The 25,623-nt window shown below is 38.3% G+C and overlaps 1 protein-coding gene and 2 pseudogenes across 2 annotated transcripts; all 3 read left to right on the top strand.

Annotated features, from left to right (window-relative positions):
* The first annotated feature begins 7,510 nt into the window (after nt 1–7,510).
* Nucleotides 7,511–11,165, top strand: LOC147284523 (methyl jasmonate esterase 1-like). 2 transcript variants are annotated; one of them, XM_086243235.1, is made up of 3 exons: nt 7,511–8,027; nt 8,165–8,290; nt 10,524–11,165. In XM_086243235.1, exons 1-3 carry the CDS (start codon nt 7,566–7,568, stop codon nt 10,824–10,826), a joined length of 891 nt encoding a protein of 296 aa, XP_086099361.1. In that variant the 5' UTR covers nt 7,511–7,565; the 3' UTR covers nt 10,827–11,165. The 2 variants fall into 2 exon arrangements, with proteins under 2 accessions (XP_086099361.1, XP_086099362.1); XM_086243236.1 differs by having other exon boundaries at nt 7,512–8,027; nt 8,168–8,290.
* A 1,406-nt stretch (nt 11,166–12,571) lies between these two features.
* On the top strand, nt 12,572–17,227 carry LOC147284522 (methyl jasmonate esterase 1-like; annotated as a pseudogene).
* Nucleotides 17,228–20,653: 3,426 nt separating this feature from the next.
* On the top strand, nt 20,654–22,249 carry LOC147284521 (methyl jasmonate esterase 1-like; annotated as a pseudogene).
* Nucleotides 22,250–25,623: the final 3,374 nt, after the last annotated feature.

Below are 25,623 nucleotides of genomic sequence, written 5' to 3'. Positions count from 1 at the left end.
GTTTCCTCCCGTGACTTCTTCTTCTTCAGTCTTCAACTCTTCACTCTCATTTCTCTCTCCCCGACCTCATCTCTCTCTCTCGCCCCCTGTCGCCGCCCAGAAATCCTAGAAATCCCATAAATCCCATAAAGTCCAGAAATATATCTCAGAAATCTCTCCCCCCAACCTCATCTCTCTCTCTCTCTCTCTCTCTCTCTCTCTCTCACCCTTACCGCCGCCCAGAAATCCCAGAAAGCCCAGAGATCCCAGAAGCCCACTGAAACCCAAAAATCCTACCCCAACCGATATTTTCACCAAAATTTCGAGAATTTCGCCCAAATTTTCCGAAATATTAACGAAAATATTTTGGTATATTGATAAAATTTCCCCCTCCCCAAAAAATGAAAATTTCCTCCTTGATTTTTGTTTACACCCTATTTTAATTATGGGCCAAGATTCCGGCCAAGCCCAATGTCATAAGCAAAGCCCACTTATGGTTGAAGTTGAAGCCCACGGCGTGTTACAGAATCAAAGGCCTGGACTGTCAGAAAATATGTTTAAAGAAAGTTTTTTTTTCGGCCGAGAATCCTTGGCGGGATAAGAGTACTAAATCAATATAAGGCAAGAATTCAATGACTTGGGCATAAAGAAAGGAAAATATCAAGAAGAAAATAGAAGTTCAAAATCAAGTAGGATAAAGTTTCTTAACCCTATGGGCTAATCACTATATAAAGCAAGACATTAGAAGGAAAAGCTCTCTCTAAAAAAACATATCTCACAAGTCAAGCACAAGCTTTTCAACAACTCAAGTTCCAGATTTCTTCCAGATTTTGGTTTTCAATCGTGTTCTATTTCTTCAGATCTAGTTCTTTGTTTTTGACTCTGCTAAGATTTTTTCTTAGTATTGAGTTTTCTTCGTTATTGTTTATTTTCAATGGTTGTTTTTCTTCCATGAGATTTGTCATAAGAACTCGTATTATCACTCAATTTCGGGATAATCAAGTCATCCATACTTTCTTCATCAAGATTCATTATTTTGAAATTCATCCCATTACTCAAGTTACAATCTTACGTACTTACAAATTCGAGCACCAAGTCATTGAAACAAGTGATTAAAGTCCTTAAAGATCAAGGTAAGCAGAACCTTGATGAACTTTTGTTCCTTGCTCATTTACAATTGTTTTGTTTCAGAAGTCAATAAGCTCGGCACGAAATAATAACTCATATTTTGTTTTATGGCTCATTTGCCAAGAATAGTGGTACGCCCAAACATTAAACTAGGACTGTAGTGTTTCTAGTTAGGAATCCGGCCAGGCTTTCCGTGATTTTTAAAGGTAACAATTTTAAACCTCAGATTAGAACTTGGCATATTTGACTATAGTAAAAAATATTATCTTAAACCGATAAAAGAAATATTCTCGAACGTTGATTCTAACCCACACAAAAATGGAAATATAGACAAGGAAACAAGTTGCGATACATCCATATGTCTGCCATACCCTATTAATTAAATGATAAATTATTCTTAAATTCAGTTTTTGAAAGATTTTTAAGTAAAAATTCAGTCAAATAAAAAATTAAGTCAAAACTTAATCTATTCACGTGCTCGGGCCTGAACGCCGAAAACAAACTGCCAAGCGCTCCATACTCTTGCCGAATGAAGTGAAGATGATAAATGGTTCTGATCACATGGTCATGTTCTCTAGACCATTGGAGCTCTTCTCCCACCTCCAGAATATTGCTGACAAATATTCTTAATTAATTAAATCATGATGAGCTCGCTAGCACCAGAAGCACCATGTATATTTATAAACATGAATAAATTCTAAGAAATATTATGAATAATTTGTTTGATTAAATTAATCTTGTTTTTTTCCGACAACTTGTCATATTCTCACTACAAACTTGCCTAACTTTAAATGAACCAACTAGCTACTACTACCTAGTGGCATTCAATCCAATTACATTTGATGCTCTTAAAGTAATTTTCTAAATGAAGCAGAAATTAATTACCGATGAGAAGTTTGAATCGGTAATTCGGGCACTTGAGTTATACTAGAGGAGATTGCTGAGAAGTATAGTGTCGGTAAAACGTGCTCTTGTTGTTGTTGTTATGCATTTGTGTACAGTGTACATGACACAAATATTGACTTCCCTCAATTTGTCGGATTAGAACTTTGGCGTATTTGCTTATAGTCAATGAAATATTATCTTGTACCCAAAAAAGAAATATCTTCGTACATTGATTCTAACCCACAAAAAAGGACATATCGATCTCCACCACTGACGTGACGTATAGACAATTAAGATAGACTTGTCATGTAAAATATTGAGGAATTAGCAATATAAATAAGGAGACAGTTGCGATACAGTACGTGGTGGATCTAGAAATATTTGCTCATAGAGTCAAGAAGTAAAGGGAAAAATTTAGAGAAACTGCAAAATTTTCATGTTGTCTTTATTTAATGAAAGGGAACTCATAAACTATCCATTCATTGACCACATTCAATAAGTGCTGCCAAAAAATTGATGTATAGTTGCCATAATATGCAGCATCATAATGTTTTGACATTATTTAATGAAAGGGAAAATGCACAAATCAATGGTTTACTGACCTGAAGGCTCGGGGATATATAAGGTGGGTAATCAGTCCGAATACGACTCACCTGTGACTGGATTGACTCTTTTTCTTTCAAGTAAGATGGATGAGATGAAAATTGACCAGCATAGAAAAGGGAAGTGCGTTCTGGCTTGACGGAATTACATGAAAGAAGCTACAGATCCCCATAGTATTGTATTATACACAAGCTAGCACGATTCAAACCAATAATGGGCATAGATCAACCAAGAGGCAAACTTTGTGTGAACAGACCCTCTTAACAAAATTTCGAGAAATTTCCTCAAAAGCTTAGTAGGGGTACACCTTTGCCCAATTCCGATGGAAGCTTCTTACCCTCAAAGAGTTAGACACTCAATCCCAGCAGCAACACAGATTTACCTGGTGGCTGAAGGCGTTGCAAAACAAGATAATGGGGCTTCGTGCGCTAGCCACCGTAAGAAGTGAAACAGAATTCCCACCGGTCTTGATTTTCGCTTGTAATTGTGGTGAGAAGAAAGGATTTCAGACAAATAAGGTTTCCCACACCTGCCCCACGCTCCTCTTTTTGTTCCATGTACTCTCTATCCCACCATATCGGTTTCCCTTTTGAGGTCTGATACCCATTAATCAACTTATATTGTTAATAGTTGGACAATCAGCAACTTTTTGGGCTAGTGGATACTGTTTACTTCCTCCAAATTATTAATTAGTGGCAATGGCATGAATCAATTGTCACCAACTCTAATATAGTTTATTTTCATGGTGGCTTTAGGCCATATTTGTTGTAGTGTTGGCTAGATTTGAAGTTGAAGTTTGGGGTCTTCGAAGAATTAGCTGAAGAAGCAGACATTCTCATAATTGACACATTTGTATGCATGGCTGTGAATAGATTGGATGATCCAAAAAAACTGTTAAGACCCTAGCCAATACACCACAAAAACCATAGCTGATATGGAGCGGAAAGCCAGGGTACTTGAACCCTTAGTGATCCTAACAAAAAACTATACCCTATTGATCGAAATGGATGGATCCATTGATTCAATAGTGACGCAGCGTAGCACGTAAGTAAAAGAGAATAGAGAAAACTAGCGTTATCTAGAGTCCACCAGAGAAATAAGAGAAATCTCAAGATTTTTTGATTAAAAATGATAATAATAATCATACAAACAGCCAAAAAGGTTGTTTAAATACTTTTACAACCCTAGACGTTCGAAATTTAAAACGGAAATAAAGTGCAATTTAGGAAACTTATTCAAAATCACTAAATTGCTTATTTGAAGCTCACTGACTTGGATTTGTCTCGTCGTTCCCTTCGAATCGGTATATTATGGGTCTATTTCTGACATTGGGCTGGGCTGAACTTTGTTCGTTTTCTTGGCCTTCTGGCGGTCGAGTTGTTGCATGAACTGTTTTGCCATTTGTTCTACATCAAATAGTGATCTCTGCATTTGTACCACAAGCATGGTAGCACATTCTCAGACCAATTAAGAGGACAAACCAAATATATATAAATTCAAGCATACATTTGAATATATATATATATATATCCATATAATAATTAAGGACTATTATGAATGAGATTGAAATCATGAAACGGGTATTAGTTGGACTGAGATTGAAAAGAAGTTTAGATATATTGTTGGATATAGAATGCATCCAAACACCAATTTGTCTATCATGCATACGATGTATGACATATATATATATATATATATAAAGATTTAATTGTGCAAAGATGTATATTCTAATAGTGAAAAAAGTGATCAATATGTTAAGATTTAAGGGTTAAACTTGTGTTAATTTGTATGTCATACGTTGCTTGTATGGTAGAATTTTCTCCAAAGCACAAGTCATGGTAGAATTTTCTTCAAAGCACAAGTCATTTATGGGGTTTGGCAGGATTCATGAAGAGAAAAGAAAATTGGATCTAACTTGGTATGGAGCTAGCTAGACTTTATACATATATTGAATTTTTTAGAATGAAACTTTTATCTTTTCTATCTTGAGGATTGTTGAATTAATGGAGGGAAAATAATACAAAATGAATCTTAACGATTAATTTAAAGAAATGAAGAAGATCCTTGCATTTTCTATCATTTTCCCAAAAGTAAAATTTCAACCATTCACCCTCTACAGTTATCCTTATGACCCATATGCTTACAAAAGAAAAACTGAACTTGTTACGCCTATTAGTTAATTTTGTTTAATCAAGAAAAGATTGCTTAAAGAGGAAAAACAGATCTTATCTTCTCAATTGAAACTCTAGATTTTGTGTATTTTATTTGAAATATTGTAAGATATTCACCACATATCAAGAAAAGACATATGATCGATGTAGGCTTTGTTGCCCAGGTCCATTCTGAGCCCCCCCCCCCCCCCCCCCCCCAAAACATATAATATTTATAGTTGACCCTGAATTAGCACTTTGCTACAACTACCCGGCCACCTAGATAGGAAGGATTAATTAGTAGTCTACATATCAAACTTGAATTTATCTTTGAAACAAATATTACTCACATTTTCTAGTTCTCATGATCATCACTTACGTACTGATTAACCAAGATTAAGATCTGATTATCTGTATCTTTGGAATATAGTTGTTTTTTATTTATGTATCTAGGGGAGGGAGGAGTGATTCAAACTTGCAACATCTTCTAACAAAGTGGACAAAACATACCACTACGTAAGAAGGATTTCACAAGTATAAAAAGCAAGACATAATTGAGCAAATGCAGAATGAGGAATTAAAGCGTTTCCGTGCCTTTAAAACTAAAAAATACTTTTTATTTCTTTTGTCAAATATAAGCAAAAATATTTTTGACTATTTAAAAATGTTTTTAAGCTTCCTAAAAACACTGTCAAATAAGCATAATCTACTTACATTATGACCCGTCTTTAATTATTATACCTAATATTAGGCCATTCTTTGTCACAACATGTCAACAACTCACAACCTTATGTTATCTCTTTATTGACAAATGTGCAGATTAACAGCAGATTGGATTCGACGGGTTTTCAATATAGATACGATAAAGGGCCCAACAACCCTCCAACCTCGTTTCTCTTTGGGCCCAAGCTTCTAGCCTTTAACTTATATCAGCTCTCGCCATCATAGGTTAGTCTTAAGAGGAAAAATGAAAAATTATTATAGTTTTTGCTAAATATATATAACCTTCCTCTTACAACATATACCTAAGGTAACTGTGAATCTCACTGGTATGTTGTGAGAATGAGTTGATATATAATTACTGGGTGCAAAAATAAAAAGTGTTATACTAGGCTTACAGTACCTTGAATTACAACCATGCATGCATCCATGTTCAATTTTCAATCGGTTAGCTAATTAATACTTTTACTCTTTTCTTTTTTTTTTTGTTTGGTTGGTGATGTGTTAATGGATCACAGGATTTGACACTAGCTTTGTCATTGGTGAGATTTGCACCTTTTTTTCCATGAAGAAATAAAACTTACAAAGGAGAAGTATGGAATGGTACCAAGAGTATTCATCGTGTGTGACCAAGACCATTCCATACAGGAGGCCTTGCAAAGGTGGATGATCAAGAAAAATCCTCCAAATGAAGTACGTGAAGATGATAAATGGTTCTGATCACATGGTCATGTTCTCTAGACCATTGGAGCTCTTCTCCCACCTCCAGAATATTGCTGACAAATATTCTTAATAATTAATATGATGAGTTAGCTAGCACCTGATAACTAGCTAGCCTTCCGTATGCACTATACTCATAAATATGAATAATTTGTTTTAAGAAATAAAATCACTTAATTAATTATTGTATATATCCTCTATCCATAATATATTATACTTCGAGTCATAAATATTGTTAAAGCTGCCTCTCGCCATTTTGTATTGTATGGAATTGGTGTGTATGATCAAGCATTCAAGCTTTAATTAAAGGGAAAAAAAACCCAGATCTATAACTCATTGAATTAACCACCCGGTCGGGTTGAAAAAAAACCGGTCCTCTGCCAAAATCTCAGTGGTTTTGGGGGTTCGGTTTCGGGGGGAGATGTGGTCGTCAGGGGGAAGGCGGCAGTCGAGGCTGGGGGAGATATGGGGTTTCGGCTAGTTAGGAGCCGGGTAGGGGCGGGGAGAGACAGAAAAAGATGAGAGAGAAAGTGAGGAGAGGCAAAGGGAATTGGGTGGGGGTGGGGGTGGGGGTGGGGAGCTGAGTTGTGTTTTCAGACAAAGAGAGAGAGAGAGAGGATGCGTGTGGAAGGGAAGGGGGAGAGAGGAGAGAGAAACTGAGGGAGAGAGAGAGAGAAAGGAAGGGTTTCGGATGCTAGGAGAAGAAGTTGATTGGCAATGACAATTAATTTTTAATTGGTATTATTTGACAGTGATAATTATTGTTTGTGAGACAATAATTATTTAAATTGTAAAAATAATATATTAATTGTCACTGTTTGGCAATGACAATTATTATTATTGTTGGACAATAATTATTTAAATTGTAAAAATATTCTATTAATTGTCACTGTTTGAAGTACGACAGTAACAATTTGCTTAGTTTTCAATAAAGAAAAATTCATGAAAAAAAATATAACATGGATTTATTTGTATGGACCTATTTATCATTTAAATTTTTTAAGTGAATTTTTTTAATTTTTTGTACAAAGAGCATAAAAATAGAAATTTTAGTAATTTACTTTTAATTAAACTAGAGTCGGAGAATTTGATTTTGCTACCTCACCTGGGACTGTGAAGGGTTGATCCACACACTAATAAAGCTGATCGAATCATTTCGATCATACAATTATTAAGACTTTTACATTTTGTCTTCATCGAATATATCGCTTAGTTTGTATAATGCTAGCTGATGTGGCCTGTTGTAAACCAATTGGATCGAATGGACCAGATTTTATGAAAAGAACTGTAAACAACAACACACAGCCTCTAAAGGCAAAGGAATTTGATAAGACTAGACCAAATGCATGAGGCCAAGTGAAAAATATAAGGTTGAAGAAAATGGAGCATATGATGATGAGGATCAAACAATTTGTGCCTTTCTTCCTTTTACTTCTTTGCCTTTGTTCTTCATCATCATCATCATCCCCATCCTCGCCTCACAAAAACCCGACCCACTTTGTGCTGGTTCATGGAGCGGGTCATGGAGCATGGTGTTGGTACAAGGTGGCAGCTCTACTCACCTCCATAGGCCACAATGTCACAGCTCTCGACCTGGCAGCCTCCGGAATCGACACTAAGCCGATACAAGAAGTTCATTCGCTCTCGGACTACATCCAGCCATTGATGGCATTCATGGCGTCTCTCCCACCAAAGGAAAGGGTGGTGCTGGTGGGCCACAGCATGGGTGGGTCCGCCATTTCCGCCGCCATGGAGAGCTTCCCTGAGAGAGTTTCTGCTGCAGTGTTTGCCACTGCTGCAATGCCTGGTCCTGATCTCAGTTACAAGAATATATCTGACCAGGTAATTATGACTTATTCGAGTTATGTTGGGAATATATTTTTTTATGAACAATTGTTGTAGATATAATGGGGATACGTATATTCTCCTATTATTTTTAGAAAAGAAGTGTTAATAGTTTCCTTTTATTGACAAAATAGCAGCTTAACTTGGATTTAATAGACGTGGAGTATAGATATGATCAAGGGCCCAACAATCCTCCAACCTCGGTACGCTATGGACCAAAGAGCTTGGCGTCAATGTTGTATCAGAACTCGCCACCAGAGGTACGTCTTCGAAAAAAGAAATTGAAAATTTCTAGTATGCATTGGTCAATTATTTATAATTTCTCTCACATAATATATATTGTCATATAACATAAATTTTACATGTACGTTTTATTGCTTTGTTAAGAATTAATTCTCGCCTGTATGTGTGTTGTGAAAGAAAAGCTATACATAATTGGGGATCTTTTTTGTGAAGATAATTGGGAATGATAAAAAGTTCCCAAGGCTTCTCCTAATTAAATTTAAACTTGGTTAAAACATAATAATAACTAGAGCAAAATGCACCATTGGTCCACTTATTATAGTAGATTTTCCAAGTTGGTACACGAATTAATTTTCGTCTCAAGTTGGTTCACTTTCTTTGCACCGTTACCCAAGTTGGTTTTTTCCGTCAATTTTTAGTTAAATGCTATTAAAATTCAGCATGTGCCATTTTTTTAGGACAAATGAGTCTTTTCCATGTACCCTAAGCCCACACCTAACTGATCTGAACCCTTCTTTCTTCATCTTTTCTCATTCTTCTTTCTTTCTTCTTCTGCAACACACGCCCCAAACCACCATCTAAACAAAAAATTTTTTTCTTTTTTGTTAAAAACAAAATTTCTTTCTTCCCTCACCCACCCAAGCAACCCCCACCCTAAAACCACCATCTCTCTCCCCCGACTCCCTCACTCCCTCTCTCCAACTCTCTCCTCCGCAGCCCGCCACTAAAACTTCACAAAAACTCACCCAAAAACACAATTCAACCTGGAAGATGTCTTCTAGGACTCAACCGGGCCAAGATAGATGGAATCCACCACCAACCCGACGCCTAGGTGGCGGCGCCGGTGGTGGCAGCGGCAGAAACACCTGGAAACACATAAATTTTGAATAATTTCAGTCCCAATTCAACTCACAAGCAACAATTGATAACCAAGGGACCAAATTCGGGTGAGGGGAGCCTAACCCAACCACCAACCACGACGGAGCCCGCGTGGTCGTGGGTTCCCTAAACTGGTTTTCAAATTTCACAAGAATTGGCCCAAAACAAAGATAGCAATAGCAAGAACACGAAGAGAGAATCAAATTTGATACCTGGGTTAACCCAATTGGCCGCCGTAATTGGCCGGTAAAGCCACAGGAGCCGCTGCGGCTTCTCGGTGTCGATTGGCCGTGCTTGGTGATCCGATGAATGATCCAAGACCACCCTCTTGCTCTGAACAATGAGGAGAAGATGACTAGGGTGGTGGCCGGTCTCAATTTCTCCGGGAAAATGGGTCAACGGCGATGGGGGCCGATCGTTTCTCGGGCTGGGCTTTCCATTACACTGCTTTTCTGGGTATTCTACTCACAGGGGGAGGGAGAGGGGAGATAGGCGAGACTGGTAGTGGTAGTCTCGTTGGCAATCACCTCCGAACGGCGTCGCACACACCAGCGCGAGCTGTGAAGGAGATGGTGGTTTGGGGCGTGTGTTGCAGAAAAAGAAAAAAAGAAGAAGGAGAAAAGAAGAAGAAAGAAAGGTTGGGATCAGTTGGGTGTGGGCTTGGGGTGGAAAAGACTCATTTGCCCTAAAAAAAAATGGCACATGCTCTGCACATGCTGAATTTTAACGGCATTTAACTAAAAATTGACGGAAAAGACTAAATTGGATAATGGTGCAAAGAAAGTGGACCAACTTGAGACGAAAATTAATTCGTGGACCAACTTGGGAAATCCACTATAATAAGTGGACCAACGGTGCATTTTGCTCTAATAACTAAGGAAAGAAAGGGGTGAAAACTAAAAGAAAAACTAAGCTAGATGTCAGTAAAAATAGAAAAAAAAATTGTTTATATTGGAGTCCCTACTCGGAGCGCAATGAAGAAAAAATTGTTCAATTGAAAGTGTTGAATCCAGAATTAGAATGCGAACTCCTTAAAGGAACTGGGGATGAATCTTCTTTTATTTTTTAGTTTTTATTTATATATAATTTAGGTTTTGTAAGATTTATGACAAATAAGAAAATAGTTGATTTTGTAACAATTAAATTGACATGGCAATCAATGCAAAAAAGTTGGTGCCTTACTAAACACCCTAGCATTTTGCTAAAATTATAAAGTGTCATACATAATGTAGGCATGCATGCATTACCTTAATTAATTGTACGTACCACCATCCATGCAAGCTCAATTTTCAATTTTCGATCAGTTGATTAGCTAATATTGTTTATCTTTTCTATTTTTGTTTCATGGTTGGGTGTTGCATCAATGGACAGGATTTAGCATTAGGGTTATCGTTGGTGAGATTTCATCCTGTCTTTAATAATGATGATATAAAATTTACAAAGGAGAAATATGGGTCGGTTCCTAGAGTATTCATCGTGAGCAATCAAGACCGTGCAATTGGAGAGGATGTGCAAAGGTGGATGACCGAGAAGAATCCGCCAAATGAAGTGAAAGTGATAAACGGTTCTGATCACATGGTCATGCTCTCTAGACCAGTGGAGCTCTTCTCCCACCTCCACAATATTGCTGAGATGCCCTTTATTAAAAATGAGCACCTGCATGCAGGTCACTAGCTAGCTAGGAGAGCTTCATTGAAGGTATCAATAGAAGCATAAACCCCAAAATAAAACACACAAGATTTTGTATAAGCATATTTCTATTTAATCATTTAAATAGAAATATTGTGCTATTTCATGTTAATGGAAGGGAGGCGATTTTCGCACGTACTCTTTTTTTCTCCGTTTACACTCCATCTTTTTTTTTAATGTATTTTGTATATTTTTATTATATATTTTTTCAAATCTACCTTTTATAGCTGTTGAATTTTTATTTTAATTATCTTTCAGTAATGATTATTTTGTCATAAATTCTCTCATCGTTATTAAAAAATAAAAATATGTAATTTTCTCTCCCCCTCGTTGTATCTTCTTCATATTGTATCTCTTTGCCTTCTAAGCCATTTTTTTTTTGTGAACCAGTCTTGTTCGTGCTTTCAATCATCATTGATCATTCTATACTTTCATTAGGAAAATATTTAGCCTGTCATATTTTTTTTTTTCGTTTTCTTCATGAGGGTCATAATTTATGTGAACCAGTCTTGTATGTGCTTTCAATCATCATTCTATACTTTCATTAGGAAAATATTTAGCCTGTCATTTTTTTTTTTCATTTTCTTCATGAAGATCATGATTTAGGTATCTTCTTCTTCTTTTGATGGTGGGTTTTGTGTTATGAAATTAATTGGGGTTTTCAATTAGTCCACTCCCTCATTTTTTGGTCATTTGATACTGCCAAGAAAAATGTTCCCATAGCAACCACTACTAATTTGTAGCATATTTGATTTTTAAAAAAATGAATGTCACATGATAGCTTAATAAGAAAAGAGAGTTAGATGTACTATATATCAAAACGATGAACAGAAGTGTAGAGAGTTACATAAGTTTTTCTTCCTTTTTAAAAAAAGAGTTATAGATGATATATTATTATGACAATTTTAAAAAATTAAATGTGTAAGATTTAATATTTCATAGGTGACATTTTATAATTAAAGCTAAAGGGTATATGTGGAAAATAAAGAATAAAATATATACAAACATTTAAAAAAATAAAAAGGAGTGCAAATGGAGAAAAGAAGAGTGCGAATAAATCACCTCCCTAATGGAATTGTAATATATATATATATATATATGATTCCTTAATTAACTTCTGGGTTTTAGCCAATTACGTGTATGGTGCGCGCATTTCAAAGCACAAGGGATTATTTAAATTTATCTTATTTAATGAATATTTAAAAGTCCTTAAATGGAACCTCAGCTCCCTTAAAAAGCACAAGCTTTATAATGAAATTTTACATTGAAGGATTCTTCTGAATTATGGGACTCACTCTGCATTAATTATAAACTCACTTATATGGGTCGATTTGGATTTTGGTCCAATGGAACATGCCTTCTACCCAGCTTCGATCCAAATAATTAATGGCCCCCAGAAATAATAAGATTGCAAATTTGCAACAATGAAAAATGAAAAAAAAAAAAAAAAAAAAAACCATTTACACGAAGCATATGGCAATTAACGCAATGCAAATATAAGAACTGCCAATGGATAAAGAGGAACGATAATTGCCGTCTCTGTTTTTATGTCCATTCTGCACTATAGTCTCAAGATGAAAATCATTTATTTTTTGGATCACTCTTAAAGATATTTTCTTAAACATATTGATTAAATCAAAAATCAGTTAGTCATTTAACTGTTATCAAATAATTAGACAGTTTGAAGGCTTATCATTTGTTGGAGGAAGGACCTAGTTGGCAAAAGTTTAATGCATAGTCAGCCTATAACTTGTTTTCTTAAAAAAAAAAAGTAATAATAAATAGATGGTAAATTTAACAGTTATTAAAATCATTTATTTATCTAATAACAGTTGGATGCAGAATTGCAGATGATGATGTTTATGCAGTTACAACAGCAGCAACAGATGATGATGTTTATGCAGCAACAACAACATATGATAATGCAGACATAGACACACTCGCAGAGCTCGCATCCACAGCATCATACCAGAGTCAGCCTATACATTATCCTTATGTTATGTATTCGATGAATCCTATGTACCAGATGCCTTTAATGCCGCAGTTACCGTTGCAGATGCCAGGATATTGGCTAGAGGTACCTTCACAGCAATCTCCTGGTGCATCACATCATTAATTCTACAGGTGTCTCAAGTGGTGGATTTGCGGGATTGCTTTTCGGTCATATAGCTGATGATGACTTTTTGAGACATTTCGGTCCATAGGGAGGATCAGGGTCACATTCAGCTTCTGGTTCGGGTTCTGCTCATGGACTTGAGTAGATCATTTTAGTTTGCATAGACTTTATTTTATTTTTACTGGAAGATAATATTATTTGAAATGTTTTGTGAATTTTATTAATTTACTTTATATTTATATAAATTATTTCAAATATAATTGTATTTTTTTTAATATTAAATGATTTTGGCGGTTATATCCGCTAGGAAATAATATTTTTATATATTTTATTACTTTTCTTGTCGGAATAATTAATATGCTGGCGGATTGGTCCGACGCGAAAGCTTTCCTGTCGGATATATCCGACTGGAATAATACATATGCTGGCGGTTACATCCGATGCGAATACTTTTCCCGTCAGATTTAAACCCTAATGTCTTGTCAGCACAAAATTAATTTCCTGGCAGATTTAGGGAGCTATCTGTTAGGAAAAGTGCTTACCATGCGCAATCAATCCTTTCGGAGACCCTTTTCACCAATGCAATGCAATCCTAGCGGATTTTGTAAATTTTTTGCTAGGAAATTCTTTTTTTTGGCTAATTAAGATCGCCATGAATAGGGTATTTTGTAGTAGTGATGACTAAACGATTTTTTATTTAGTTAATTTTTTATTTAGATGCTTTTTAAACGGTGATGGATCTATCTATAAAGTTTTAATAATAAAACTATACTGCAGAAGTGCAGAGTGCAGAATGAAGAGGAAAAGAGAGAAGATACAAAAGAATGCACAAAGAAAAAAGGTACCATCATTCCTCTTAAAAAAAGAAAAAATTGGTATATTAATACGAATGTGGGCCATGGTCTCCCAAATTCCCAATTGGCTTTAGATTGCGTCGATGTCATCTAAGGTCTACCTCGAATTCGATCAGACTTCAGATGGCAAGTTGGCATATTAATTTGGATTTTGAGACACCCCTACAGGACATATTAATTAACCAACTAATCAAGGCATAATATATTATACGCGAGTCAGCTATAAACTGAACTAAACTAGACGCAATTAATAAAAGATTAGTCCTATCCTATCAAGGAATTAAGCTTGTACACCGGCCGGCATACAAGTCATATGCTTGTATATATATTTAGATCTGGACGGCTTCTCTTTTTCTACTATTAGAATATAGACCCTTTGCCATCTATTCATTGTGATTGTATGTTGAACAATCACTATATATACCAAATATAAATTCATTAGTTTGTTAGCAACTTGAGGTACTTGCTTACTTGGAGAAATTTGACTTTGCAGAGCCAGCTGGAAAGGTTTACAAGTCTACACACTAAGCTAGATATATGCATATATGACTAATCTTTTGATCATAAAAATTATTATTATACAGACTTTTTTGATCGCTTTAATTAATTAAGAGTTTAATCAAGATTAAGCAAAGGTGGGGCCAGCATTTCCGTTGCCATGGAGACCTTCCCTCACAAAATTTCTGCTGCCGTCTTCGCCTCCGCTTTAATGCCTGGACCGACTCTCAGTTTCCAGACTATACGTCAACAGGTAAGTTAGTTAGTTAACGAATAACTATATATATATGAATTAATTCTGGATTAATTATTGGAGAAATATTTATATGCAGATCAATGGTAGATTAGATTATCAGGACTCTGAATATATAGATATGATAACGGGCCAAACAATCCTCCAACCTCGTTTAAATTTGGGCCTAAGGTTCTGGCGGCATCATTGTACCAGCTCTCACCACCTGAGGTAAGTTTTAAATTATTCTCCAATTAATTACCACCATGCAATCTCAATTTCAAGTTAGCTAATACTTTTTTTTTTTGTTGGATGATGTACGTATTAATGGATAGGATTTAACACTAGCATTGACGGTGTTGAGATTTTCCCCTCTCTTTACTGACGAAATGTCACTCACCGAAGAGAAGTATGGATCGGTTTCTAGGGTATTCATCGTACTCGGCCATGACCTTGCAATACCGGAGGATGTGCAACGGTGGATGATCGCCAACAATCCGGTAGATGAAGTGAGATTGATAAATAGTTCTGATCACATGGTCATGCTCTCTAGACCAGTGGAGCTCTTCTCCCACCTTCCCAACATTGCTCAGAATTACTCTTAGAGAGAGCACCTGTATATAACTTAGCTAAGCTACGAGCTTGTCATTGTACAAATGGTTCAGGTATACACTAGCTAGCCTTTATGAGTACATTTTTAGAAATTAATTAAATAAAATCACTTAGTTAGTGTAGATATTCTTCTAGCCAAATGAAGTATATACACCAGCTGCTAGAAAAGTGCTATTTCATGTATTATGTATCTTATGTTTTGAATAAATTGTGCTATTTCATGTAAATGAAAGTGTATAGTATACGAATAATGATTCTCATACGTACCGGGCCTAGAGCACAAGTCAAATAATGTCCCCTAAAAATGTCAATATCACAATTATATGAGAAAAAGGAAAATAAAAAACAAAAAAGAAAACAAGATTATTACAAAGAAGCATATGGCAAGCCTGCCCAAACGAAGGCCAATGAAGCTAGGCCTATATATTTTGACGTGATTTTATCAAATCATTAAAATAATAACACGTGTATAATTTTTAAGAATATATATTATTTAGAGTTTAAAGTTTTAGATATTAATTATTGTACATGTATTATAATTTAAGTTAATTCGTAATACCACATGCATTAACATATCATGTAATATTATAATCACACACAATAATTTATGTCTTAATCAGATTGGCAACCAGCTTACATACACCAATACAAATAGGATATATTTTGCAGAGGGCGTCATGCCCACTAATTTGTGGGAATGTCGAATATGTTGTGCAATTAAATAAATAACAACAGTTATAAAAAACACAAACTTATTATTATTTTTTTTTTTCTGGAGAGAAAAGACATCACACCTTATGCTAGCCGATGTGGCCAGCCCTTAAATCATTGGATTGTTGGAATGGACCAGATTTCAGCCTCTAAAGGCAGGTGAATGGGACAAGACTAAGACCAGACCTAATGCTGGTGGGCCACAGCTTGGGTGGAGTCGCCATATCCATCGCCATGGAGAGGTTCCTGAGAGAATTTCTGCCACAGCTGCAATGCCTGGTCCTCATCTTAGTTACTTGGCTACATCTGACCAGGTAATTGATTATGAGTTCCATTATATCAAAAAATATCCAAAATTGGCTCCGCTAATCCACCAGAAAATTAAATCGTTGGATCACAGTCACACACAAGTAACACTAAAATTTAACCACCAAAATTGATCAAGCTACGTTTGTGAATAGCATAAAATAGTAAATTTACTATGATGGTTGGAATGTTACAATTACATATGAAAAACAATGTAAAAGTAAAAAGAGTTAAGAGTTGTTAAATATCTCACGGCGCCATAAGTCTTGAGCAATCTACCTTTTACAAGTCGATTTTAAAGGTGAGTTAGACTGTAGGGCTTTAACAAGACTAAGGATCCTTTGTAAAAAGAGAAGTTCAAAACAGTTTTGTTTTTGTTTTGAAAAACTTTAGAAAACAAATGTTAATTGTGTACTCTTTTCAGAAAATAACAGGGATTTTATGGACGTCGAATACAGATATGACCAAGGGCTCAACAATCCTCCAACCTCGACATGCTTTGGGCCCAAGGCCCCCGCTTCAAAGTTGTACCAACACTCGCCACTAGAGGTAAGTGTGTGAAACAAAAAAAAATTAATTGAAAATTTATAGTATGCACTGATCAATTATTTATAATCTCCTATGCATCTCGTAATGTGCATGTAAATTTTGTCATACAACATGAATTTTAATATGGGATTTGAATCCTCTACTAATTCTTATGTGTTGATTTCAAACAACGTAGTTTTAAGATTTTCATGAATTAATGGATAGGATTTAACACTAGCATCGTCGTTGGTGAGATTTTCCCCTTTGCGTGGTGAAGAAATAGAACTCACCAAGGAGAAATATGGATTGGTTCGTAGAGTAATCATCTTGTGCGACCAAGACTATATGATTGTGTTGGATGTGCAAAAGTGGATGATGAAGAACAATCCAGTAGATGAAGTGAAAGTGATAAATGGTTCTGATCACATGGTCATGATGTCTAGATCGACCAGTGGAGCTATTCTCCCACCTCCAGAATATTGCAGAGATGCTCTCAGTTAAAAATGAGCACCTGCATGCAAGTCACTAGCTAGCTAGGAGAGCTTAATTGCGGGTACCAATTAATAGAACCCCCCAAAAGAAAAACACACAAGATTATTTTAAGAAGCATATAACAAGCATGTCTATAGAGAAGCAAACAGAGTAGCGGATCCTTTCGCATCCATCGGAAATTCAATACAAAATACTATTATATGGATTGGGTCGGGTCATTCCCACGGGTTTTATTACAAATGTATTATGATTAAATTCAATTTTTTTTTGGTCGTTGATTTGATTTCTTCTAGTACAGTAGTACCGTATGTTAGTGGAGAAAGACTTTTGTGTAACGAATGTATATACTATTGTGGCTATCTTTCTCAACACATGCTAGATCACATGATGAGAGAGATACACAATAATTATATACAACCGTGATATGTAAGTTATTTCCTACGTTGGTGTGTTACACAAAAAATTTGTCATACTGTCATGCATGCACATCAGCACATGCATGTCGACATCTTGCAAGAGCTTAGGTGAAAGGTGTAGGTGAAGCTAATATTCTCATGCCTGTTTGTAGTGTCCCAGTCTTCATAGGCAGGGCTGGGTTAGTTTGACCAAAAAATCGAGACCGTACCCGAAAACGTTCCAACCGATGCCGAGAATAACTATACCGGAGATAAACCGTATCGAGATATCGGTTTGCTAATCGAACCGGTATGTTCGGTTTCAGTTCCGGTTTGCAGATCCTAGAACCGTCGGTTTACCGAACCGAACCGAATATATATAATATTTAATTTAAATATTAAATTTATACATTTTTATACCCTAAATACCTTTCTATAATACATTTATATAAAAAAGATATAAATTTATAAACCCTAAACCTTGTAATTAATAATTTATATAATAAATTTCTATATAAAAACTAATTAAAAATACCTTAAACTAATATTATACTATATCCTAAACAATTTATACCATATAACTATAAACTAAATACTAAACTCTATATCATATTCCTATATCCCATACCCTAAACTCTATTGTGTATTTTAAAATTTTTAAATCATATACCTTATAAGGCTTATTATATCCTATGGGGTCTATGGGGTCGCGCTGGCCACCCATGGTGGTCCGGGGAGGGAGGGAGGCAGAGAGAGGGAAGAGAGAGAGAAGGGAGATCGGGGGTGGGTGGGTCGCGATGCGCCGGCGATGGGGAGGGGTAGGGTCGACCGGCGATGGGAGGGGTGGGGTCACACCGGCCACCCATGGTGGTCCGGTGAGTAAGGGAGGCAGAGAGAGGGGAGGGAGAGAGAGGGGTGGGAGAGGGAAAAGAGAGAGGGGAGGGAGAGGGAAAAGAGAGAGGGGAGATCGAGAGAGAAGAGAGAGGGGGGTAGGGTTGACCGGCGACGGGGAGGGGTGGCCGGCCAAAATTGGAGAAATGAGTTTAGGGGCAAAATGGGCAAAAATTTGTGAGGGTGGTCTGAATAGCCCCCCGCCCCCCCCTCCCTCCCTCCCTCCCTCCCTCGCCCGCGGTTCCAAATCATCCAACGTGGTTCCATAACATTATTTGGGTTGGGACTTGGGACACAATTAATGTCATTCTTGCATATATAGCCATTATAACGTGAGGAATACTAGAAGCAGAACAATAATTACCAATCAGAAATTAGTATAGTCGAGTAGAAACGGTAGGTTACGTAACTAGAGTTTACATTGTCCGCAACCAACCGAATAACCACACAAGGTGATAAAAGGGAAATACACTGTCTTGTTTTTTTTTGTATTTTTCCTTTTTTTTTTTTGTGTGTATATTTTACAATGACGTAGTTTCATTATTACAGTTGTTTATTTTTTGGATTACCTTTTAAAGATTATTTATGTAAAAAAATTAACTAAATTAGAAATTATTTAATCATCTAATTATTATTAAACAAACAAACAATTTGTGTGATATTTAAATGCATTATCTATTTAGTTAATAATAATTAAATGATGCAATTCACGCTAGCTCCACATATAAGTACGTAGATAGGGAAAAGATTATCGGCCCTAATATTATGTGTCCAAATGTGTGCCCTAATGACTTGGAAGTTGATGTGGTTAAACTCATTACTAATTTGCCAGTCACATTTATTGGTTAACACATCATTTAAACAAAAAGACTATTATACCCAAATCAATCAGTCCCTCTCATATTCTCAATCCAATTCTCCTTAATTTCTTTTGGAATGTAATTCTCCCCTTTTAATCATAGACAGATCTAACTAAAACAAACAAAAAAAATTCAAAGACAGAGAAACAAAAACATAAAGCTCCAAATCTCTCATAACAATGGTGGAGGAAGACAATGCAAAGGGTATTGAGACTATATATGTTTCGCCATCGTACAAAGATCTACAATACATGTACAAGTCTTGTCAAAACTCAACACATACTCTCTGTGTTATCAATCTCCAACGGACCTGATTTTTCATAATCCACGTGTTTGCCAAATCTCACACTCTTAACCAAGGCAACATAAAAAGTTTGAATCAAATACAAACTTAGCCATCCAAAATTCTATATAAAACGTCTTTCATTCATCGACGTAAACAATGACGAAAAAAAAAAGTGAACGAGATTTTTTATGATAATCTGCCAAATTGGAAATTTAGAACGTAGAATTATATATGCTTAATTAAACGTGAAATATTCTCCTATATTGACATATGTGGGGTATTTATAAATTATTAACAATTGAAGACTCCATTCATGAAGTTGAAAGTGATAGGAGTGAAGTAGAGAAAAACTCTAAACAAATCAATTGGATCAAGTATTTTTAACTTTAATGTCATATATATATGCTTAATCATATCTCACAGGCTCACGGCATTGTGGATGAGCTAGTGGTTCTGCCAGTAGGGGTGGATTCTCAAATAGTGCATATGGGTGTCATGTCAATAAGGCAATGACTATTTGGTGTAATAGATAATATTGAGTCTCTCTTTATCGAGTAGATCTTCAATTTAAATTTCATAAACAACAGTTAATTAACAAAAAAATAGTGCATATGGAGTCATTTTACCTTACTAATCCGTTTATATTCAGAATACATTTAGATCATCATTTAAAAATTATAAGTGTTAGTCGGTGCTTACATTTTTTTGCCCGTAGTTCGTTCTTCTTAAATTAAGTGTACTGACCAAAGATCTAGCCAGCTACGAATTAATAACTAGGACTTGGCTAGCAACTTGGAGACCGGAGCTAGTACTAATTATGAACTTTGCTACGTCCTTGTGGTTGGTGTACACCAAATCTTTTCAAACAATTATTGCATGCATGCTGCCACTATTGTACGTCAAGTCGTTTTCAAATGCCAAATCGGTTGGTCAGCGATAGTCGAACTCCATTTTCTAGCACAAAAAGCCAGACATATAAAAGCAAATGCAGAGCAAGGAATTAAAGAGAGATCAAAGTTTGGATGGGAAAAATGGACCACATCATGAGAAAGAAGCACTTTGTGTTCCTTTTATTTCTTGGCAAAACTTTGTACCCCATCCCCAAATGTGAGCCAAACCCCAAGTGGGAACAAGCATTTTGTGTTGATTCATGGAGCTGGTCACGGAGCATGGAGTTGGTATAAGGTTGCAACTCTACTGAAATGCTCAGGCCACAATTTTACAGCTCTGGATCTCGCAGCTTCCGGGATCAACCCGACACAGGTGCAGCAACTCCCTACACTTGACGAATACGTCGAGCCATTGACCAAACTCATGGTGTCTCTGCCACCAAAGGAGAAGGTCATCCTCGTGTCAAACAGCATGACTGGGGCTGTCATATCTATTTTCATGGAGAGGTTTCCTGAGAAAATTGCTGCTGCGGTGTATGCCACTGCATTCATGTCTGGGCCAACTCTGAATTACACCATTATATTTCAAGAGGTAATTACACATCTAAATACTTTAATTGCCCCTCAACTCCACATTTCTTATTGTTTTATTTTAGTTTCCACTGTAGAATATAATAAGTTGTGAATTGATCAAGAGCATATCCCACATTAAGAATGCTAAGTTTTTACGTGATGATATATAATATATTAAGTCCTCTCATTTATTATCAATTGATTTTAAGTTAGATGCTCTAACTTCTAACTTCTAACTTCTAACTTCTAGTTATTGATAAAGGTAACTAACAAATGATATGTTTGAAAAATTGTACAGATTAACAAGAGATTGGATTATATGGATTCTCAATACAGATATGATAATGGGTCCAACAACCCTGCAACTTCCTTTCTCTTTGGGCCCAAGGTCTTAGCTACAAGCTTCTACCAGCTCTCGCCACCAGAGGTAAATAATCTTCAAGAATGCCTATTGCTTCCTGACCGGCCGTAACATTTGTTAAAAAAAAAAAAAAAAAATTGAATGTAGGAAATAAAAATAAAGGGAAATGCTATTGCTCCTTTGAGTTGAGTTTGACTTGTTTTTCTGTTCCTCCTGAAATTGGCTCTCTTGTTGATGTACGTTGTGGGGGTTGGTAGGTTACGTTGTATAGTGTAGGCTGTGTAGCTAGTGTAGGGTTTCTTTGTTTTGGGCATTATGCCCCGATTCTAGTTAAAAGAAAATATAGGTAAATGCTATATATTCACATTCCTTAATATCAATAATTATGTAATCGTGGAGTGTGAGTAGTTGCACACTTGCACCCAAAATAAAAAAGTGTCATATACAAAATAAGCATGCATTACCTTACATTTGGCTTGCTAATACTTTCCACTTTTCTGTTTTTTGGGTGATCATGTATTAATGGACAGGATTTAACACTAGGGCTGTCGTTAGTTAGATATGCTCCTCTCTACAATTATGATGAAATAAAGCTCACCAAGGAGAAATATGGATCAGTTCGTAGAGTTTTCATCGTATGCGACCAAGACCATGCGATAGTGTTCGATGTGCAAAAGTGGATGATCAAGAACAATCCGCCAGATGAAGTGAAAGTGATAAACGGTTCTGATCACATGGTCATGCTCTCTAGACCAGTGGAGCTCTTCTCCCAGATCCAGGATATAGCTGAGAAATACGCTTGAGTAAAAATGAGCACCTGGCCACTAGCTAGCTAAGTGTATGCATGAGACAGTATGTATGCACCATAATATCATGTATGATGTATGAATAAATTCTTGGAAAATATATAACACAACCTAGCTAATTAATATATTGGTATTCCTGTATGATTCTAAAAGTATAATGTTGATGCAAATTCTCGTAAGGTAGATGCAACAACTTAGGATAGCTGATCTGGCTGATCAGGTGCTTTGCTGGACGATGAAGTGGATGTTGGTTGAGGTCCTCCTGCAAAAGAAACAAGATCAAAGGAGATGGACCGGTGTGGTACCAGCCAAACACACTCCGATGATGAAATCAGTGATGGTGCTTGATGGTGGGTGAGGAAGAACAGAGGATGAACTTGGGAGAATAGGAAGAACAAGGCAAATGTTCTGGGTTATTCTCAGCAAGTTGGGTAAGCTCTTTGGTGAGTGGAAATTTTGTGTAAGTGTTTGTGGGTAGATGCATAGATTGCTAGATCCCCATTTTGTGCATACATGATCCCTTTATATAGGCAAAGGAAGACTTAATGATTAAGTTACCTGCATGTGAATGAATGGCTGCCAGAGACCCACGCATCTGGCCAGACCTAGTTGCATGTTCAGCTGCTTGCTTCCTCAGCATTCAATGCTGCATTGAATGCCCCATTAAATGCAAGGTTGGAAGGTTCAGGCAAACTGCCCCAGTAGTCATGAATGCAGACTGGATATCCTATCTGTCAGAAGAATGGCGTCAGGTGCATTTAAGTGTGGCGGTTCGTCCCAGCGTGATCTTCCCGGGGATGGCAGCGGAGAGCCGAGCCGAGCCGATACAAGCACATGTTCTTATGTGTTGACATGAAGTTCATGTGTGGTCGGATCGGACATGGGATTCCAGACCGAGCTGATCCAGTAAATTGGGGTCTTTCCGAGCTCTAACTGGCCGACGCCAGAACTCGACAAGAGACCATCCCCTGCGCCGAGCCGATCCGAACCGGGATGACCGTGGAAAGATGGTCACTCAATCCCTTGAAAGATCATCGGTTCGGCTCGGACCGAACATGATGGGCCCGGCGTGGAAACTCGGTCTGAGCTGGCAGGGGAAATGCTGACCAGTGATGATGTGGAGGTCAAAGTTTGACCACTGAGAGTCAACTCCGAGATGGATGTTGACCAGCCACGTGTCGAGCCGTGATTGGCTGTTCGGATCTATGTGGATTTTCCCACAAACAGGAGTCCCCCAGCTTCCGAGCCGAGCGGACAGCGGTGGATTGGAAGCTGAAGTGCGATGACCTTCCCAAAGATAATATGCCTGCTTGATCCGAGCCGAACCCGACATATCTACGTTTCCGAAGATCCGAGCAGGTGGTGACTTGTGATTGGTCAAAATATCTCAGGGGCAGGTGAAGGGACGTTTGATTTCTGCATGGGGGAACGTAAGGGTCACCTCATTATGGGTATTTTTGAATGCTTGATAGGTGTCAAGATCTGGCATGTGAAGCGCCAGAAATGAAGGGTTGAGATCAGTTTGCATGGGGGTATAAAAGTGACTGTTTCTCTCTCTTCCTTCACACTTTCAGTTTTTTTCAGAAACTCACTCTCTCTCCTGCAAAACTCTCTCTCTCACCGCAAGATTTTCTCTCTCACCGTCGTTCGAGTGGTGGTCCGATCCCAACATCGACCAGATACGGCGATAGGCGAGGTGGTTCCGAGGGTGTTTGGGGCGGAGAGGTTTGGCCGGACAAAACCAGTAAGTGATTCTGTCCACTTTTGAGTTTTTGCCTTTTCGGGTTTTTGAGTGTGTGTTCTTGGTGTTCTTGAGAAAAACCACCTTTTGATTCAAAAAGCAAGAGAGAGAAAGGTGAGAAGGTGTTCGTAATGTCTGAGACTGATTCGAGTGGCCGGATCGGCTCGGGAGAAGCCTTTGAAGGAGATAGTGAGGCCGAGATGAGCCGAAGCCCATCGGCGGGTGAGGCCGAGCAGAGCCGAAGCCCACCTGCGGGTGAGGCGAGTTGGGACGGTTTGTCCGAAGAATTGGACGAGGCCGGCTCGGCACTGAATCGCAATCCAGGTGGAGAGCGCCGAGCCCGAGGGGACCAAGAAAATCCCGAAGTATTGAGTTCCGACAGGGAACAAGGGGCGGTCGAAGGCGGTGACGAGGAGCCCCTTGATGTTGAGTCGATCGCGACCATCCCGAGCAGGCTAACCTCGGGATCAAGTGAAAGGGACAGGGGTCACGATGCGTCGACCTCGGCTCAGCAAGTCACGGGGAGTCCGATCGACCCGGACTTTTACGAGGAGTTGGCGTGGAGGGCCGATCAGATCCCAAATGAGATGACCGAGTTTCATCTCGAGGATCTGAGGGCTCGGTACTCTGTTCCTGAAGCCGTGCAGATGAGATTGCCGATGAAAGGGGAGAAGCCGAGCCGACCTCCCAAGGGATGGGTGACCATGTACCCAGAGATGTTCGAGAACGGGGTTCGGCTCCCCTTACACCCATTCCTTCAGGATTGGCTGGCCATGATCGGCGCGGCGCCGCACCAGCTCAACCCGAACGTGTACAGAATCATCCTGTCGTTGCACATCTTGTGGCACAAAGTGCACAAGTGTGTGCCGGACAAGGATATCCTGTTCTGCTCCTACGCGCTAAGGTCAAAGCAGACCGAGCTCGGCTTCTACAATCTGCAGGCCTACTCGGGGCCGTTGTTCACAGGGAATCCCTCTTCCCAGAAGACTTGGAAGAGGAGATACTTCTTCGTCTCTGGGGATTGGGAATTCGCCGATCCGAGCGGACCCGCCCCGGCTCGGGTTCCCAGAGCCTTTAGGATTCCAGGTGGGCAATGGAAGGCTGGGGCCGATCCGAGGGCGATCAGTATATATTTTGTAATGACTATATATATGTATTTTGTGGCTAACTCCTTTCTGTTTCATCCTTGCAGTCAGCTGGGGCAAATATAAGCTCTAAGGCGAGCTGAAGGATCAGATCGCCGTGATCAGAGACTCACCGGCCGAATACCTGTCCACCAAGTTCCTGCTCGGACCGACTCAGATCAGGTCGAGTGGGATCTCCTGGTTTGTACCCAGGTGGAATCCGAGAGCGGAGAGAGGTATGAGTTCGGCAGATCTGGAGGCTCGGCTCAGGAGGAAGGCGGTGAAGAGCGTCCAAAGGAGAGCTGGAGGTCGGGTGCCCGCCGAGCCAACCCCGGTACCAGCGCCTGCCGCCGCCGCAGCCCGACCTAGGCCTTCCGTGACGAGACCGGCTCGGCAGGGAGAGAAAAGGAAGGGCCCGGCGACCGATGCTCGTCCCGAGAAGAGAACTCGGGCTGAACCCGGTGGTGGGGATGCCGAAGCCTCGGGCTCGGTGCCCCTGAAGACGG

The sequence above is a fragment of the Dryas octopetala genome, chromosome 5 (assembly GCF_963921425.1).
Source record: "Dryas octopetala chromosome 5, drDryOcto1.1, whole genome shotgun sequence".
Lineage (NCBI taxonomy): Eukaryota > Viridiplantae > Streptophyta > Magnoliopsida > Rosales > Rosaceae > Dryas > Dryas octopetala.
This window is presented reverse-complemented; position numbering and strand designations above follow the sequence as displayed.

Excerpts from the sequence above, each read along its gene's own strand:
- LOC147284523 (XM_086243235.1), top strand. The coding sequence starts at position 7,566 with ATGGAGCATATGATGATGAGGATCAAACAATTTGTGCCTTTCTTCCTT. Across the intron at positions 8,028-8,164 it reads ACAAGAATATATCTGACCAG|CAGCTTAACTTGGATTTAAT; the intron begins GTAATTATGACT and ends TTGACAAAATAG. Across the intron at positions 8,291-10,523 it reads ATCAGAACTCGCCACCAGAG|GATTTAGCATTAGGGTTATC; the intron begins GTACGTCTTCGA and ends ATCAATGGACAG.